The following is a 17,482-nucleotide window of genomic DNA, read 5'->3' as shown; positions in this document are numbered from 1 at the left end:
TTGTGTCCAGCAAACCCCACACCGCAGAGACCGTATTTCTTCTGCTGTCGGCCGGCCTGAGCTACCAACCATTAGACTCAATAGGAAGACTAATTGATGTGAGCAACTCGGGACAAAGCGCCTAAAGCCACAACCCGCTCCATCGCAATCACCATTAAATTTGTCATTGACCTCAGCCAGGGCGGGATGAAACCCCCAGGCTCTTGGCCAGCAGGTATTGAAGTCCACACGTGTAATTTATTTGGTCTATAACCACTCACGGGCCTCAGGTCTGGAGCAAACGAGTGGAGGGCAGCTCTCGGATCTGCCCCCATCCCGCCAAGGGGATTTGGGGGAAGGCACAGCAAGGGCCGTTGCTTCCACCATTTTGTGATGACGGGCAATTAAAGGTGGAATGAGAGAACCTGAGGAGAGCTCCATCCCTTTAATTACCTCTCAGGGGACGTTAAAACATAACACTGGCCTTTGAACTTCAGCGGGGGCTTGTCTCTTGTGTACAACCCCGGGGCTCGCCTACGCTGGCAAAACACATCATGCTAATTGATTAACGCCCAATTCTGAATATAGCCGTCAATAATAAACAACGGCTCCTGCCTTTAATGCTTCTGTTGTCACTGACCCAGCGGCCAGACGTGACGGCTCCTGTCAGCGCCGTGTGCTTTGTGCAGCTTTATTTGACGCGTTGTGACACAACGCAACCCTGGGGTAGATGATCAACCCTTTGGGGGCGTTTATTTTTTTAATTTTCAGCCTCGTGCTTAATTCGGAGCCGCTGTGACCTCCCCCTTCACCGTCAGGGAACCCAGGGGACGCCCCCCTCAGCCCCTCAGCGGGCTCCCTCCCCTCAGCCTCCCCGGGCAGGCACCGCCCGGGGCGCGGGAGGGGCGGAGCCTCCCCTCACAGCGAAGCCCCGCCCCCTTCCCCCTCCCCCCTCCCCGCCGTCACGTGCGTTAGCGACAGGCGGCGGCGGCGCCTCCCATTGGCGGAGGGGCGGGGCGGCAGGGGGCGGGGCCGCGCTCCCCCCCCACAACAAAGGGCGGCGCGGGCACGGCGCGCGCCCGGCGCCGGGAGCGGCAGCGGCGGGAGCGGCCGCGCGCAGGTGGGCGCCGGGCGGGGACCGGCACCCGGGGGGGGGGCGCCCGGGTTTGGGGTCCGGGCCCTCGTCCTCCCCCCCCCCCCCCCGCCGGGTGCCTCCGTGCCGGCGAGGAGCGGAGCGGGGCTGCCGGGGCGTGTGGGGCTGGTGGGAGCCGCCTGGCGGCGGCGGGGCTCCTCGCTCTGCCTCCTGCTTTATTGTTGTTATTTAATTTTTTTTTTTTTTTTTTTTTTTTTTTCTTTTTCTGCCTTATTTTCGCTTCCCTGCTCCTTCCAGAGCCGGTGCTCCCCGCTCGTTTGTGGGGTTGTTGCTTGGGGAAGGGGTTGGGGTCCCTCCCTCCCCCCCCCCCGTGTCCCTCCCGCTGCCTTCTAGGCCTGGACGGAGCGGTCCCGTAGCCCTCTGGCGGGGTGGGGGGGGGGGGGGAGTTAATTAATTTAGCTTAGTTAATTATTACTTCAGTGCGCTATTGGAGCGGTGTTTAACTGTAAGAGCCCTCATGAGCTGCGGGAGCTCAAATATGAAGCTGTTTTAATGTAAGCTGCATAGTAACTGTGTAGTTAAGTCACAAAATAAATAAGGAATAAGTAAAGGCCGCACGGGAGTGATGTTCAGCTGGTTTGTGGCCTCGGTTTGTTAGTTAATACAGAGATATTCACGGGCTGTAGGCAGGCTGCTGTGAGGTGGGTAAGCTTTGAGCTTCTCAGTACTGATGGGATGTTTGTGCTTCTCCAGGCTCGCTGGCTATGTGTAGATCTAGTGGCGAGAAGCGAGCCCTGCTGTAATTAAGCATAGGAGTTGCCTCTCCTTGCTCCTTGGAGTTGCTTAGCATGTCACGGGCTGTGTGGAGATCCTGCTGGTAACAGGGAGTGAGTGTGCTTTGAACCCCTGCCTCCCCCCTTGTAGGTGGGCGAGGGGAGAAGAAGCCCCCTGGGCGCCCTTGGGTGCTGCTGGAGGCACCAGGGGAGTCTGTGGGCTGAGGTGGGAAACCCCCCTTGCGTCCCTCTCCCTGACCGTGAGGGAGCTGGCAGGATGCTGGGGAAGGACTCGGTGGAGCACAAAAGCTCCCTCCTCACCCAGGAGGAGGTGGGGTTGGAGGCTGGGCAGAGCTCTGCGTGGGGAGGAGGACCTGGGAGGAAGGCTGTCCTCTCCCAGGAGAGACCCAGGCTACTTCTGTGCCTCTCACTGGGAGGAGAGACTCTGCCTGTGAGAAAAAACCTCCACTGATACCTCAGACTGCACTAAGGAGAGGGTTTCCATTTGTTTCCCTCAGGATATTATTGCTGCTTTGTCATTAACACCCTGTTTTTGTTTGTTTTCTTGCAGGCTTCACAAAGTGTTTACCAGCCATGACTCTGAATGTCCCATGCCTAAGCTGATAAAGCATCTATGCACTTTAATCTCAAGTCGATGCCACTCTGCTAGTACAGTGTGAGCTGTGCCTTGCTCCTTGGATATAAAGATCTACCAGCCAAAGTCTTGTTCCTGCCTTAGTAATGTTCCAGAGGTTAAATAACATGTTCATGGGAGACATCGACAGCCTGTCCAGCCAAGAGCCAGAGTTCAGTGAGAAGGAAGACGATGAGTGGATTCTGGTTGACTTTATAGGTAAGATGGCTTGTACTTGTCACCTTTCCATGCGAAGAAACCAGTCACTTAACAGGATTTTAGCCTAAGAAAAGGGAATGTAGATAGAAATGTAGGTCTCCTGAGCAAATAGGTGTCTTCTGAGCAAGTGTACCAAAACGGGTTATGTAAACTGATGAGAAGAATGATGTCAGGCCTGTAGACCTGACACAGGCTTCAGCAGAACCACTCGTGCAGATAAACCCTATTTGACTTATTACACAATTGTATTGCTCTGCTGATAACAGCTGTTTTATGTGTCTAGCGTGGATCGCCAGGGAACTCCCTTTTCCCCTCCCCTTGCTGGTAAAACAAATTTTGCGTACATGCTGATAGGGGTGTATTTCTGTTTCTTTGTTTTTATATCCTGTGTCTGGCTCTTTTCGACCTTGCTGTCTGCGTCCTCCTGCCCTCGCCAATGTCCGTGGCTTCCTCACCTGCAGCAGACGCTTGCACCAACTGCTCCGCGGAGGAAGCGGACCTCGCCGAAGCGCCGGCCGCCGACACCTCGCCCGTCTTCTCTTGCTTACCGTCCCCCTTGGAGCACTTGCCGGAGGCCAGCGAGTCCTGCTTCATCCAGTTCGAGTCCTGCCCCATGGAGGAGAGCTGGTTCATCACCCCTCCGCCGTGCTTCACCGCCGGTGGGCTGACCGCCATCAAGGTGGAGACCAGTCCTATGGAGAACCTCCTCATCGAGCACCCCAGCATGTCCGTGTACGCTGTCCACAACGCCTGCCACAGCCTCAACGAGCCTGGCTGCGGGGACGAGGAGTTCCCCAGCCCGGGTAGTCCCAGGTACGTCTCGCTTCTCCCGCCTTGTCGCGAAACTATCTGGTTTCTACTTCATCAGCGTAGACACTTAATACTGAATTTTCCAGCTTATTCCGGAGCGAGTGAATAAAGCATGAATACTGCACAAGTGGAGTAGGGTGGTCAGAGCTGCCTGCCTAGGAAAATCTTAGGGGATGACTGGGCCATGAAGCAGTTGGTGATGCTGTTTTGGCTCTGCGGTGCGTATTTATGGAGCCCAGTTGCTCCCTCAGAACACACTCCAGGTCTGGCAGTTAACTGTGTGGCTGGTAATGTAGACTTGAAAGCACTTTGCCCCCTCCATAGCTATCGGTATTTTTTCATAAGCATTAGTCAGTACCTTTTCAGTCACCTTGAGGTGAAAAATACTACTTCAACAGTCCTGTCAGGAAAGTCTTTTTGTTACTCTAACCCAGTGATAGATTAGGACAAGAGATTAAATCTTCCACACACAGCTTGTGGTACAAAATTAAACTGATACTCATAGACTTACTCCCCACAAGGTAAAAATTTGCACTGTAAACTTCTAGCAGGGTAAGAAGCTGTGCTGTTTTAGCGTTGGGTCCTAAAGGTCTGGCCATGTGGAATTGCTGCAGTAGCAGGGCTTGGTGCACTGCTTCCTTGGTGTTAAATGGCCAGTGTATAGACATCTCTATAATATAGACATCTGTATAATATAGCACGTGTATGTGTACAGATAGAATGTATCTTTGCCATCATGGCTCCATATTTGTCTGTGTTCCCTTAACTAGAAACAATGGGATGTTTTGTTTATCCTTGGCAATAGACTGACCTTTCCTGACACCCCTAGAAACTGTAGTTAAAAGAAATTGTAGTATAGTAAGCTTTGTCTAGGAAAACAGTGAGTGCAGTGATCAAGCTGCTTTAGGGAGATGCCCGCTGCCTTTTCTGATCAGCTCCTTGCCACACTTGAAGCTCTTAATTTGAAGAACTGGGTGACTTTGAGATAATGCATGTTGCTGGGTAATGAAGCACGGCGCTGATACCAGTGATCTTAGAGAACAGGGGATTGCTGTAGGTATTTAGGGAGGGCAGTTTGTGATGTTAAGCATCAAGGGTTGAGCTTAACTTGGTAGGAGGCTATGTGCGCACAGCACCTTTAAAACAAAGATCTGAGGGAAGCTGAGGTAACCACAGGGTGTTAGGCATGGCCTGGTGAAAGGCAGTAGGCCAGTTTATCTAAACTGCGAATCTCCAGGGGACAGGAACACCTGAAGGCGGATACTGACTTCTCTGGTGACTTGTGAACGAGAGGCGCTTCTCCCAAAGAATTTATACTGGCATCTTGTATTATGTTAAGCTACTTGAATGTGTTGGGAAGCTAAAGCTGAGATCCTCAGCTGGCGTATCACCAAGTTTCTTCATGCTGACTTCTGAATTGCTGCTTTATTTAGATGACCTAGGCTTGTGCGTAAAATGTAACACTTTCGGGTGGCGGAACCGGGAGTAGTTTAAGTCTAAAGCTGAGGTAAATTACAAACTGGAAAAATCAATAACATTGATGCAATGAGTCTCAAACTGTTTTGGAGTCCCCAGTGATTTAATGGTTGGCCATTTAACATTGTAGGGCCAAGAAAAGCTGCTTAAGGCACGCTGGCACAGTAAGTACTCCTGTTTTGGGACAGTGCTTTGTGTTTGATCAGCCTGCTAGCAACACCGCTTCCTCTAGAGCCTTGTATGCCAAAACAATACTCATTTTTAGGACTAACCTTTGTGCCAAATAATGTGAATTGATCGAGCCTAACTACATCTGCTTTAACAAGCCAAAATGCTAAGTGCAGAAAAATCTCGTTAATTGTTGTGGGGTCTGAATCCCATAATGTTTCTTACGAGGCCTGGCTGTGTAGCGCAACTAGCAGGACGCTTAGCTTTCTGGCAGAATAGATGCTGGGGACACAGCAGAGTGTGTGTAGCAGCAGGCTGGCTTTAGACACAGCCCCTCCAAAATGAGACTTGACCGTGAGGATAGGGGTTTGTCAGCCCGGTTCCAGTGCCTGGGGCCCACTAGTGCCAGGCTACCAAGAGCAAACAGTAAGGTACCACAGTGCCACACTTCACAAGAGTGCATGGCCTCCTAGATAATTCAAACAGTATCTGCTATCCCAGTCTCTTTTTTTTCATTTATTTTTCCACTTTTTATTACTCTTTCAGCACTGGCTTGTAAAGCATTTGAGGGGCGTGTGAAGTTAAAAGCATCTTCAGCAAGAATTTCAAATTGGTCTTCCTCCTTCTGTGGAGGAAATCTCGATTTGCTCCTCCTAAATTTCTTTCAGAGCAAAAGGATGTTGCATAAACTTCCCTCTGTTCTTTAAGTTAGTCGTATTTTTCCATAGTAAACCACAATGCTTTGTGTTAGCAGTTGATGCCCTTCTGTAGCTAATGACATGAAGCAAAAGCATGCTTAGGTTATGGGTGTTCCTATAACAGTGGTTTGGCCCCCTAGTTTCTTATGCCTTTCACTACTAAGACTTCATTTGGAGTTCCAGCTCCACCACTGAACGTGTTGAGGGACCTCCACATAAAGAAAATGATAGCCCCATATTTGCAGGCACCCTCTAGTAAATTAAAGTGGTGCAGTATGTATAGCAAAAATTAACTGAATTGTGAAATGAGTTGATTTGTGTCATCCTATTCACTTGTTTCTTGCTTCATATTTAAAGTGTTGGGTTTAGAACAAATCTAATGAGGGAAGAAGAGAAAACGAGCATGCCGTATGTGACTATTCTGGAGTCTGTAGGCTTGAGTGCAGCTATACCCAGGGGGCTAAAAAGCAAGTAGATCAAGTGGATTTTTATATTTAAAGGAAAAAAGTAGAGGGGAGAGGCAGGGTGAAGTTCCGTACTGACAGCACATCCCTTCCACACAGAGTGGAGAGAGGTAGAGGGTGCTCATGTCTGTGCTGATCAACTGCAAGAGCAAGACTGAGAGGGTGTACCGGGGGCATGGCAGCCCAGACTTGCTGCAGGCTCTCCAGGAGCTCACAGATATTGGACGACAAGTGCAATTAACCCTCCCCGGCGTTAATGGACTTCACAGAGGCATGCTAGTGCTGAAAGACTTCCCAACAGGCACCTTGCTTGTGCCTGAGCAAGCTCCTGGCCTTGCGGACACCGTTCTGGGCACTGCTGGGTTGTTGACAAGTACCTGAGTCCTGGGGCAGGAAGGGGGAAGGCAAGTAGTGCTGGTGCCACTGGTCTCACTCCAGCTGTGGCACTCAGACTTGGGATTTGCTTTTTTACTTCTAAAACTGCAAGGTTATTTTTGTCCTTTGGAAGTTTTTAGGAAATCCAGTGATTGTTCTGGGAAGTAGGGAAGTCCTCTCAGTGTGTCAGTCCCTGCTTGCATAGGCTGCTCTTGTGTGTCTCACTAGTGCATGATGGAGTAAGGGTTTGCCACAACTGCTGGCTCTCTGCTCATGAAATCAAGAGGGCTGGCTGGAGAGCGACCCTGCTGAGTTATTCCCAGCGTGTGTCACCACTAGTCTCTCTCCCATTCTTCTGCATGAACGTTGTTTGGGTTTACTTGTGTGGCCAGTGATCCAACTGTACACTTCCATCAGTGTGCTTTTGTTTTCAGACCGAACAAATGATGTTCAAGGTGATTTTTTTAAACCAAACTTAGCCCCGCGGATAAATTTAAGTCTTCTAAAGCTGGATCAGTGACGCAAGTAGCCTTGTAGTTCTGATCCGTGCTGCATCTTGGGGTTAGGGAGGTGGGGCAGGGAAGGAAAGGCACAATAGCATAATAGCTCGAGGCTATTGTGTTGCCTCTGCAGAAAAAGTGAGTTGGCAGCACTACACCCTACTTACCAATGTGATTTTTTTTCCTGAATTGACTTGGCCTAACGTTGGCCCAAATCGTTTTCCAGTAGAATAAGGGTGCCCCTGCTTGACCTGCCCGATGTTGAAGTTCTCATGCCCTGTATAGTTTGCCTCTTTTCAACGCTAACTTGGTAACAATCTAAAAGTGCTTGTTGTGTTTTCAGACTGGAGGCCCAAAATGAAACGGGGCAGCGTGTTCACTGCTACGTCACAGCTCTTGCTACTCGTTCAACTTTTCTGGAAAAATCGAAGAGCTTTCGTCCTACCCACTGGATAAAAGAGCACAGCGAAAGACACTATCTCAACAGAAATGGGCTCCGCCGCCAAAACCTTACCAGGGATTGCCACTCTCGGCAACTCAAGCACAACGGACTCTTTGTTCACCAGCCTTGCCAGCGTCAGTTCAATTACTGACGGCTCTCGGGGTTTTAATCTATGGTCTAATTGGTTCTTAGGTTGCTCCTGTTTTCATGCGTAGGTAAGTGTGGTCAATCCGAAGCTGATTATCGTTCCCTCAGACACAATCATAACTAGTGCTGCGTGCGTTTGAAACGAGACACCTCCAAACATCTTGCTGCAAGTCCTACATGATGTTTAATATCAGTGTCTTGGAAGCCTGTCAGTGCAACAGTTTGTGCTGTTTTATAAACTGATGGGTTCTTAGGTGGTCTCTGAGGACCACCGAAGTTAAGGAGACTTAACTGAGATGGAAAATCAGTTGCATCTTTGCATTAATCAAAGCGGAGTTAGAAAATCTGAGGTTAGCCATATGCTTTAATGAGAAGTACTTGACAGCTTGTGTATCTGTCTGTATTCAGCATATATGATTACGTTCTAACAAGGAAATACGGTAGCTGCCAGTGGATTTTACATAGCTATGCCGAACTGTTACAAGAAGGACATCTCATATAAATTGCCTAGTACCTATCTGTGTTTGAGTGGAGTCTAGAGTTGTGTTGGGTACGTAATATGGGTTCAATGTCCCCTCGATATTCCTGCAGTATGACATGGCACTGGTGTTGCAGATGTAGTACCTCACAGTGGAGTGAAAGGAAAAGTGGACCTATGGGTTAAGTGCAGATGCGTAACCCAGAGAGCTGAACTGTTTTACCTGGTACAGTTTGAGTTCTCTTCTTCCCTTTCTCTAACTCTTCTTGTCTTCTAAGACAGACATATTTTCCAAGACCTAACCTATTCCATTTAATCTGTCTAGTTACAGAAAAAGATGGTGGAACAACTGTTCTTACTCTAATCCTGTTGTAGATGACTGCTTTTTAAAGAAGTCAGTCTGATGCTCAGCTATTTCTGAGCTGCTATTTGCTGTTAGATTCTTTTTCTTGTTTACGGGTTGAAAGTTGCTCAAAAATAGCTGAAAGTTGTTTCTTACCAGAAGTTTTCCTAACAAACCTTCTCTAGTCCCCCTCTCCAATGAAGTCTGAGTTTAATTGTGACTGGAAATGAAGGGCGGTGTGAAAGGGAGAAAAGTGTGCTGAAAGTCTTAATTAAACACAAAGATAAGTGTATAAATTGAGGCACATCACAGTGCTCTCTCTTCCCTTCAGCTGGGCAGAGAAGGCCTGGACCTGAATTCTGTAGGCCAACAGGGAAGAAAAGCCATTCAAAACCAACAAATACTTGAGAATTCTGGAAGGAGGCGGGCACTTAAAGTTTACCTGTTAACAGAGTGCATATGGCACGGTAGCCACGTGGCACACTGAACCCTGATAGATTTATCTAGGAAGTAGGTAAAATGGCTTTGGAGGTGAAGAAGCAGAAATCTTCACAGAAAGAAGGGGGAAATCTGTAAATTTACCTCCTTTCTGTCAGTGCTCAACTGTTTTTCCCTGTGTTTAGTGCCTAGGGCATTAAAGTGTTAATGTTGCATTCAGTTATGTCTTCCAGTAGTCCTTATACAGAAGTTAGTGTAAGGAGTCATGTGGGGGGTCTCTGGAAATTGGGCAAGGTCAATAATGTGAATTATTCCAGGCCTGCATTGCTTTATTTTCAATCCAGCCAAATGCTGTAGTTTTGCAAAAGCCCAACAACCTGAGTTAGCCTCGATGTAGTGTTGGTGTTGCATGGAGTGCAGCTGGAATTGCTGTGGAACATACCTAGGGTATGGAGAACAGCACTTAAAATACTGTTTCGTCGCAGTTTTGCTGCTTCCCTGAGTTTAGTTATGATTGTTGCAAAGGGATGTTGACAAATAGTTAAATGTGTAAGAGCAAGTGGTGCTTACCTGGATATGCTAGGTTTTTTTAGACACATGGAGTTCATATGGACTGTGAAAGAGAACAAAATTGGTCACATCGTGAGCCTCAGATAGGGGTTTTGTTACTATTTCCAGCAGTATGTACCTATGTCCATACAAAAATTCTTTTGTGGCCCAAATATTCTGGTTTACCTGCAAGTAGCTGTAGTTTCACCAGTCTCACATCTGTACACTGGCATAAATACTTCTACTTGTCTCAGATTATCTACCTTTATCACTCCAACTCTTTGTCCAACTTAAACTTCCTTCTCCCTGACAGCTTTCTAGCTCAGGAAAACTCTGTGCTTTCCTGTGTTATTTTTCTTGATATGTAAGTAACTACTTTCCTTCAGCTTTAATTTTCCTAAAGTTAAATGAAGGAAGATGGCGCCTCCACCTCCCTGTGTTGGAAGGAGTAAGTAATCCTTTGAATCTCAGTGGGGAGATGGAGTTGAGAGTATAAAGGCTCCCCGGCATTAAAATGAGAGCCTTGGTTTGTTCTTAGCAGGCAAGTAAATGCAACTTTAGACTGCTCCTAGAGTTGGGAGAAACTGATCTTTTTTAATACTACATTACTAGATAACTTTCTGGTGATGAACGCCTATATCTTTCAGGATATAAACTGTTTTGTTGCACAAAGCTGTGCTTTTCAATTTGTAATATTGGAAACCATATTATTGTGTGAGATAGTACTGCATCAATTGCTTTTTGTTAATTTGTTTTAAATATTTATGTTGGTCTAGCCCCATTTTATGCCTGGAGCTATTGGGCAATTAGATTTGTTTTGGTTTTCTGTTTTAATAGTGAGCTGTGTGGCTTTTTATATGGTTTTTGAACTGTATTAAAATGTGTTTTTTCTTGTAAAAGTGGAGGCCTTGCACTGTCTCATACTGATGGATATTCATGAATCTTTCAGAAATGCTATTTTCATATGTATTGGTCAATGGACAGACTTGCATTTTAAACTGTGCCTTCTTGGTGTAACTTTACACAGCAAACTTGAAGACTCAAAAGGGACATTTCAGTTAGGATTAATACTGTACATCAGTCTATGCATCTATGGCAGCTTCTTTCTAGAGCCACTTCTCTATTTGTAGCAGACCTTTTGATATGGAAGAATGTCTGGCTCTTTTAATAGCTTAACACAAGCTGAAAACCGACAAAATACAGCACTTTGCCAAAAAGTAGCATTGCTTAATAACCAGTGTGCATTTACTAAAGTGATCTTCTGTATTCTGTTTTCGTAGTGCGTTACGCGCACCATGGGAGACATGATCTGAACTCAATAAAAAAAATGGCCTATCAAAAATTGTCAGTCTTATTTTGTCTGTTAAACTTCAAATATGTGAGCACCCCCCTTGGAGCGTGGTAGGTAGGAATATGGTGAGTACAGCAGAATTCTTGCTGTAGTAGAAACATTTCTGGGGGAATTGGCTTGCATTGCTCAATCAAGTGACAACGCATGGTCTAAGGGATGTTTTGGCTACAAGTGGGCTATGTGAAGAGGCTGGGGACTAAAAACATTACCACTTAATAAAACACGCAGGGTGGGGAGCTAAAGCTGTGGAAGGGAAGCAAACTGTAGATGGACAGGTCTTCACAAGGTAACTGGGGAAATGGGGAGGCACTGTACTTTCCACAAGGACTGTCTTATCTTCCTCTGAAGAACGATCTCCAGTCCGCTAGTAAGTGACCAGAGGGGCAGCTTGGCTGTTCACTCCATCCTACAAACATCCTAATAGTATCTAGGGTATACACCTTGACACCTTCCAGTGGTTGATAACATCCAAATATTGTCTACTTATTCTCTGATGGATGCTGATGACCAAGCTGGCTGGGTGTGGTGGTGGGTCTCTTCATCAAGATGGCAAGGCTACTGCTGGGGTCAGACCAGGCTGCTCAGGACTTGAGTTGGTCCTACCTCCATTCTGGGAGGTTTTCCAGCCTGCACAATCTCCTGGCAACGTGTCCTGGTGCTTGGCTTTTTTTTGGAGGACCAGGGAAGGCTTTTCTTTTAGTATGAATGTCTTGTTTCAGATCTTTCCCACTGCCTTTCATGGACCTGCCATTTTACCACTGTGATGAATCTGTATGCATCTTGTAGGTACTGGAAGGCTGTTACCATTCAGGAGGTGGAAGTGGGGACAGGTAACCTGTAAGGGACATAAAGACCCTCTGCACATGGGCAGTGACAGGCTCAGGAAAGCCAAGCCTCCTGCAGTTGAGTCTAACAATGGATGTGAAAGGCAACAAGGACTTCTACATATGTTACAAGCAGAAGGAAGATCGGGGGAAATAAGTGCCTGCTGCTAAATAGGACAGGAGACTGAGACCTCATGACAAGGGACATGGAAAAGGTTGAACAACTTCATGCCTCCTTTGCACTGGTATCTACTGGTAAGACCAGCATTTAGGAATCAATGGCCCCTCATGCTATTGGGAAAGGCTACAGCAAGGGAGATCTTCCCTTGGTTGAGGAGGATCAACTAAAGGAACTCCTAAGACACACGTTTATGGGATGCATCTGTGACTGGTAATGGTCATTGGCTGGCTGATATTGTGAGGCCGTTCTCTTTCATCTTTGAAAAGTTATGGCAAAGGCCAGGGTTCCTGAGGATGGGAAGAAAGCAACTATCTTCAAGTTGGATGAAAAGAATCTGGGAATCTGGAGAACTATAGGCCAGCCAGTCTCACCTTCATCTCTTGGAAGATGATGGAGCAATAATCCTGGAAGCCATTTCCAACCTTGAAGAACAAGAAGGTGGTAAGGTGTAACCAGAATGGAAATCATGCCTGGCCAGCATCATGGCCTTCTAAAATTAGATGACTGGTTCTGTAAATAAGGGGAGAGCAGCAGATATTATCTGGACTTCAACAAGGCTTTTAATGCCTCCTGTAGCATCCTACCAAATCCATAAATTTTGGACTATGTAAGTAGATCGAGCAGGTACATTGAAAACCAGCTGAACTGCTGAGCTTTAAAGGGTTGTGATCACTGGCACCAAGTCTATCTTGAGGCAGGTTGCTGATGGTGTACCTGAGGGGTTGATTCTGGGTCCTATACTGCTAAACATCTACATTAACAGCCTGGCTGCTGGAGCAGAGTGAACCACCAGCATGCTTGGAGACAGCAGGAAAGTTGTTGATCCTCCTGTGCTGCTATTCAGAAGGACCATGACAAGCAGGAGCCTCATGAAAATCACCACAGGGAAATGCAGTCCTGTACCTGGGGAAAAATAACCACTAGCATCAGTTCAGGCTGGGGGCCAATTGGCTGGAAAGCACCATCGCAGAAAAGTGCTTGGTTGTCCTGGTGGACGCCAAGTTGACTTTAAGCTAGTACTGGACCTCATGGCCTCAAAAACTAAAAGCCTCCTGGGCTGCGTTAGGAGGAATGGTGACAGCAGGTTGAGGGAGATGATCCTTCTCTACTCAGTGCTGGTGAGATGTACGAGTGCTGTGCCCAGTGCTGGGCTCTCCAGTGTAAGAGAGCCATGGATGTAGTGGAGTGTGTCCAGCAAGGGGACAGGAAGGTGATAGGCTGGAGCCTCTGAAACAATGCAGGGAGGCTGAAATCTGGGGTTGTTTAGACAGGAGAAGAAAAGGCTCAGGGGGGTCTTGTCAATGTGTGTAACTACCTAAAGAGGGCTGATTAAAAAAAAGAAGCCAGACTTTTCAATAGTGCCCAGGGAAAGGACAGAAGGCAATGGGTATGATCTGAAACAAAAGGAAATTCCATTTAAATGTAAGAAACAGGTTCACTGTCTTCTCTGGATTGTTCTCTTAGCTTTTTCCTGCAGTCAGAGATCCTTGATCTCCACAGCTTTTCAAAAATCATGGAGCGTGGCCTTGCAAGGACACCAGCCAGCTCTCTTAGAAGGTGGGATGCAGCCTGCCTAGCCACATGGACTTGTATGGGTTCAGTTTGTGCAGGTAGTCCCTGATTTTATCCTCACTTGCTGCTGGTTGATCTTCTCCTTCTTGAACCCTTTCAATAAGCTCAGCGTCCTGGGAGACCTTGCTGGTCAAGGGTGAGGCAGAGAAGGTGGTGAGCACCTTGGCCTGGTCTGTGTCCACCAACCCCGGCCTCATCAGTGAACGATTCCGGTTAGCTGGCTGCTAACTCTGTGTGCATTCAGGCTTTTTCCATAGAAGTTTTGATGGTTCTTAAGTGGTTTTTTCCCTCCGTGGGTCCTCCGAACAGAAAATATCTCTCTGAAAAATCCACAGAGCAGCTTAGCTTCTCACAGCTATGATGAGACTCGTTCTGCCGAGCCTCACTTCATGTGTAAATGAAAGTGGTGCCAGTATGAAAAACAACAACAACCAAAAAAAAAACCTACTTTATTTCTTTGGCTACTCTTACTTCATTAACTTGCATTATCTGCAGATATGTGTGTCTCGTGAGTTAATCTTTTCTGAAGGAAATCTGTGGATCTCGGGGTTTTCTTATGATTTTACCCCCTCACTGCCTGTGACAGGATGGAGAGCAGGTTCCAGGTAGTTACGTTTTTCCCCATGTGTGTTTATCAAGTATATTGTTAACGTCAAAAGGCCACTTCTGTCAATTGTAGTTGCTGAACTGTTAAATTTGAACAAACCGGGGGACAAAATGATCTATTTCACTGATGGTGTTGAAATGGAATTTGCGCAACAAAGCATCCGTCGTCCCAGAGCAAACACTGAGTAAAAACTTTCATTTTCAGATGTATATTTTGTGACCTGTATGTTTATCAGAGCAGTGGATGTATGCTGAGACATACTTTCTACAGAAGAAAGTTTGATCTATTATTTTGTATAATTGTTTCCATGCAGATAACGCAATGTAGTTATACTCACAGTGGTCCTCTTGGGGGTGCTTAGTTCAGACCTAATGCTGCTTTTTAAATTTAGGTTGGACATCCTCCTAAGTATCATGAACTGTTTTTTGTTTTGGCACTGAGAAATTAAAAAAATGTTCGTGTAAAGAGTCATATCAACAGAATCCTATTGACTGAAGTTCTCACAACCTAACTTCCTGTTCATATAAATCCTTGTACACCTCTGATGAAGCTATGATATTAATTACTGCTCTCTGAAAAGTAACACTGATGGAAGCACTGTTTTCTTGTCGAGTTGCTCAGTATCTGCTTTCTTTGCCTCAGCTGAATTATTTTGGTGCACGTTTATAACCACAAAATGTTGCCACCTCCACAGTTCAGCCATACTCGCAAGCAGGGTTCAGGCTTCTTAGCACATACAGAAATGACTCATTAGAAGAGCAAACCGGTGCTCCTCTGGCATGGTTGTTCCCATGGCATAGTCACAATAGGTTGGTATTTGAATAAATAGGAATGAAATGAGACTTAACGGGGTGCGCATAAAGTTTTGCTCCTCAGTCAGCCTTTTATTTCATGAAAATGCTATCTTGGAGCTACTGCTATATGACTTCAGAAGTTAAAGTCTCTTGACGTAGAACCACAGAATGGTTTGTGTTGGAAGGGACCTTAAAGCCCACCCAGTGTGCCCCCCCTGCCATGGGCAGGGACACCTCCTACCACCTCCCACCAGACCAGGTTGCCCAAAGCCCCATCTAGCCTGGCCTTGAGCACCTCCAGGGATGGGGCATCCACAGCTTCTCTGGGCAGCCTGTGCCACTGCCTCACCACCCTCTGAGTGAAGAACAATTTCTAACATCTAATCTAAATCTCCACTCTTTCAGTTTAAAGCCATCCCCCCTTGTCCTATCCGTACGCCTCCTGACAAAGAGTCCCTCTCCAGCTTTCCTGTAGTGCCTTTAGCCACTGGAAGACTGCTGTAAGGTCTCCCCTGGGCCTTCTCCAGGCCACATAACTCCAACTCCCTCAGCCTGTCTTTATAGGAGGGGTGCTCCAGCCCTCTGATCATCTTCGTGGGCTCCTCTGGACTTGCTCTAATAGATCCATGTCCTTGCGCTGGGGGCCCCAGAGCTGAACGCAGGCTCCAGGTGGGGTCTCACGAGAGCAGAGCAGAGGGGGACAGTCACCTCCCTCACCCTGCTGGCCACGCTGCTTTTGGTGCAGCCCAGGACACGGTTGGCTTTCTGGGCTGCAAGCACACATTGACAGCTCATGTCAAGTTTCTCATTAACCAACACCTCCAGATTCTTCTCCTCAGGGCTGTTCTCAACCCATTCTCCACCCACCCTGTATGTGTGTTTGTTTCAAAGTTTTGTAGGCAGGTAGACAGTTGAGCCCCGAAGTACCTTAACGAGGGAGCTAACTATGTTAATTTCATGGATGACCAAAGGAAAATGAATAATAGCCAAAAAAAAAAAAAAAGGCAAAAAACAGATAAGAGTAACAAAACCAGGCCAGTAGCAGACTCCAGATCTCAGCAGACACGGGCTGTGTCTGAGGTCTATACTTTCTCCTCAAGCGCAACTTTCACTTTGTTATGTCGAAGCAACAAAATGACCCAGTCAGGCAATATAATGAAAATGTGATTATGCCCTAAGATCATTCTGAGTGCTAAAATAATCCCATATTCCTTGTAGTGGGGCTCTGCTGAGAATTGGTAGAGGTAGAGTGAGGTGGAAAGGGGTAGGGAGGCCTAAAGTTTTGGGGGCATGTGGTTAATGGCCAGCTGCTACCAATTTCTGCAAGGAAAGAAAGAAGATGGGATTATGAATAAGAAAGGGAGGGCTGATGTGGGCAGAGGTATCCCTTGTCTATACCCAGTGGTGCAGTTCACCTCTAACTCACCGATCTGTGGTGTGAAACTGAGGAATAGGAGGTGAACGTTGTCTGTATTAAATGGGGAGGAAAGAGAGGAATTTGGCTTCTGTGGCCAGTGAGAAACCAGCAAGCAGCTGAATTAATAGATTCATCTTTACCCAATATCTCCTCAGAGTGTGTTGTTTGGTGCAGTTATTATTTCCTGCACATCATTCTTGCCTCTGGAGAAGTCCATGATGTGCCCTAATCATAGCCAAGGTCAGGGCTATGGTGAATCATAAGTAAAGTCTTAGTCCCAGGCATTAAAAAGGTTTTTGTTACAGTGCTTGAAAGCTGGAGCATCAGCTGTAAACACTCTTCACCTTGCATGCTTGGGAGGGAAAAACCTGAGCTCAGGGCCCTGCTTTTGACCAGGTGATGTGAGTCACCTACATGAGGAGCTGCGTCTGCCTGCAGTCAGAGACTGAGCCAGGGAGAAGAGGGTCTACCTCTGCAGCCTGCTGCTCCTGGCAGCAGGGAAGTGATATTTCCTAAAACGCTGCCCACTGTAGGAGAGCACGGTGAGGATAAGTTAATCTATTTTGATAAAGAAAGCACTGTGTTATTGTCTTACTTGCTTTCTTGTGACCTGAGATTCCTTCTTTTTCCATACCTACGCTTAGCTCCTGCTCCAAAAGGTTTCATGTTTACAGCCCAGTGGTGAAGCAGTGCTGGAAAACATCAGGTCTTTTTATTTTTTCTGGGCTGCAGACAGGAGCTCAAATGCAGAGGTAGATAAAGATAGATTCAACATTTGGCTGTTAGTTACAGGTGCTGCTCCCTACTGCAGAGATGCTGTCGTTATTGAAGTTTGAGTGTGGGCTTTGCTTAGGAAATCAACCATCAAGTATGAGGAGGGTTGTTTCAAAGGTGTTTCCCCCTTTGTGTGTTGAAAGTGGGAGTTTAAATGTCCGGATACAGGAAAGAATATGGGTCCTTAACAGAGCATGGATGGAATGCCTCCTGTATAAACGGGCATTAAAGAAAAGATAACTAGTGAGAAAGTCACATCATCTCAAGAAGAAAGAAAGAGGCTACTAACAAGAGTCAGAAGAAGATACTCCATTAGCTTGGTTTATGACTGCTGGGAACGTGATGGTGTGTACTTCTGAATGCAGGTTTAGAAGGT

General features: G+C 46.8%; 1 protein-coding gene across 5 annotated transcripts; it reads left to right on the top strand.

The window, feature by feature from the left end:
- Positions 1-1,004: 1,004 nt before the first annotated feature.
- On the top strand, positions 1,005-10,922 carry TP53INP1 (tumor protein p53 inducible nuclear protein 1). 5 transcript variants are annotated; one of them, XM_040546562.1, is made up of 5 exons: positions 1,013-1,099; positions 2,417-2,698; positions 3,160-3,511; positions 5,115-5,148; positions 7,533-10,922. In XM_040546562.1, the coding sequence occupies exons 2-5, from the start codon at positions 2,587-2,589 to the stop codon at positions 7,548-7,550; spliced, it is 516 nt and encodes a 171-aa protein (XP_040402496.1). In that variant the 5' UTR covers positions 1,013-1,099; positions 2,417-2,586; the 3' UTR covers positions 7,551-10,922. The 5 variants fall into 5 exon arrangements, with proteins under 5 accessions (XP_040402493.1, XP_040402496.1, XP_040402497.1 ...); XM_040546563.1 differs by having other exon boundaries at positions 1,014-1,099; positions 3,163-3,511; XM_040546559.1 differs by lacking the exon at positions 5,115-5,148 and having other exon boundaries at positions 1,005-1,099.
- Positions 10,923-17,482: the final 6,560 nt, after the last annotated feature.

This window comes from Cygnus olor, chromosome 2, assembly GCF_009769625.2.
Source record: "Cygnus olor isolate bCygOlo1 chromosome 2, bCygOlo1.pri.v2, whole genome shotgun sequence".
Classification (NCBI taxonomy): domain Eukaryota; kingdom Metazoa; phylum Chordata; class Aves; order Anseriformes; family Anatidae; genus Cygnus; species Cygnus olor.
This window is presented reverse-complemented; position numbering and strand designations above follow the sequence as displayed.

What these genes read in the sequence shown, in the direction of transcription:
- TP53INP1 (XM_040546559.1), top strand. Translation starts at nt 2,587, where the DNA reads ATGTTCCAGAGGTTAAATAACATGTTCATGGGAGACATCGACAGCCTG. An exon ending in GATTCTGGTTGACTTTATAG is followed by an intron (nt 2,699 to 3,159) that starts GTAAGATGGCTT and finishes CCTCACCTGCAG; the next exon opens with CAGACGCTTGCACCAACTGC. An exon ending in CCCAGCCCGGGTAGTCCCAG is followed by an intron (nt 3,512 to 7,532) that starts GTACGTCTCGCT and finishes TTGTGTTTTCAG; the next exon opens with ACTGGAGGCCCAAAATGAAA.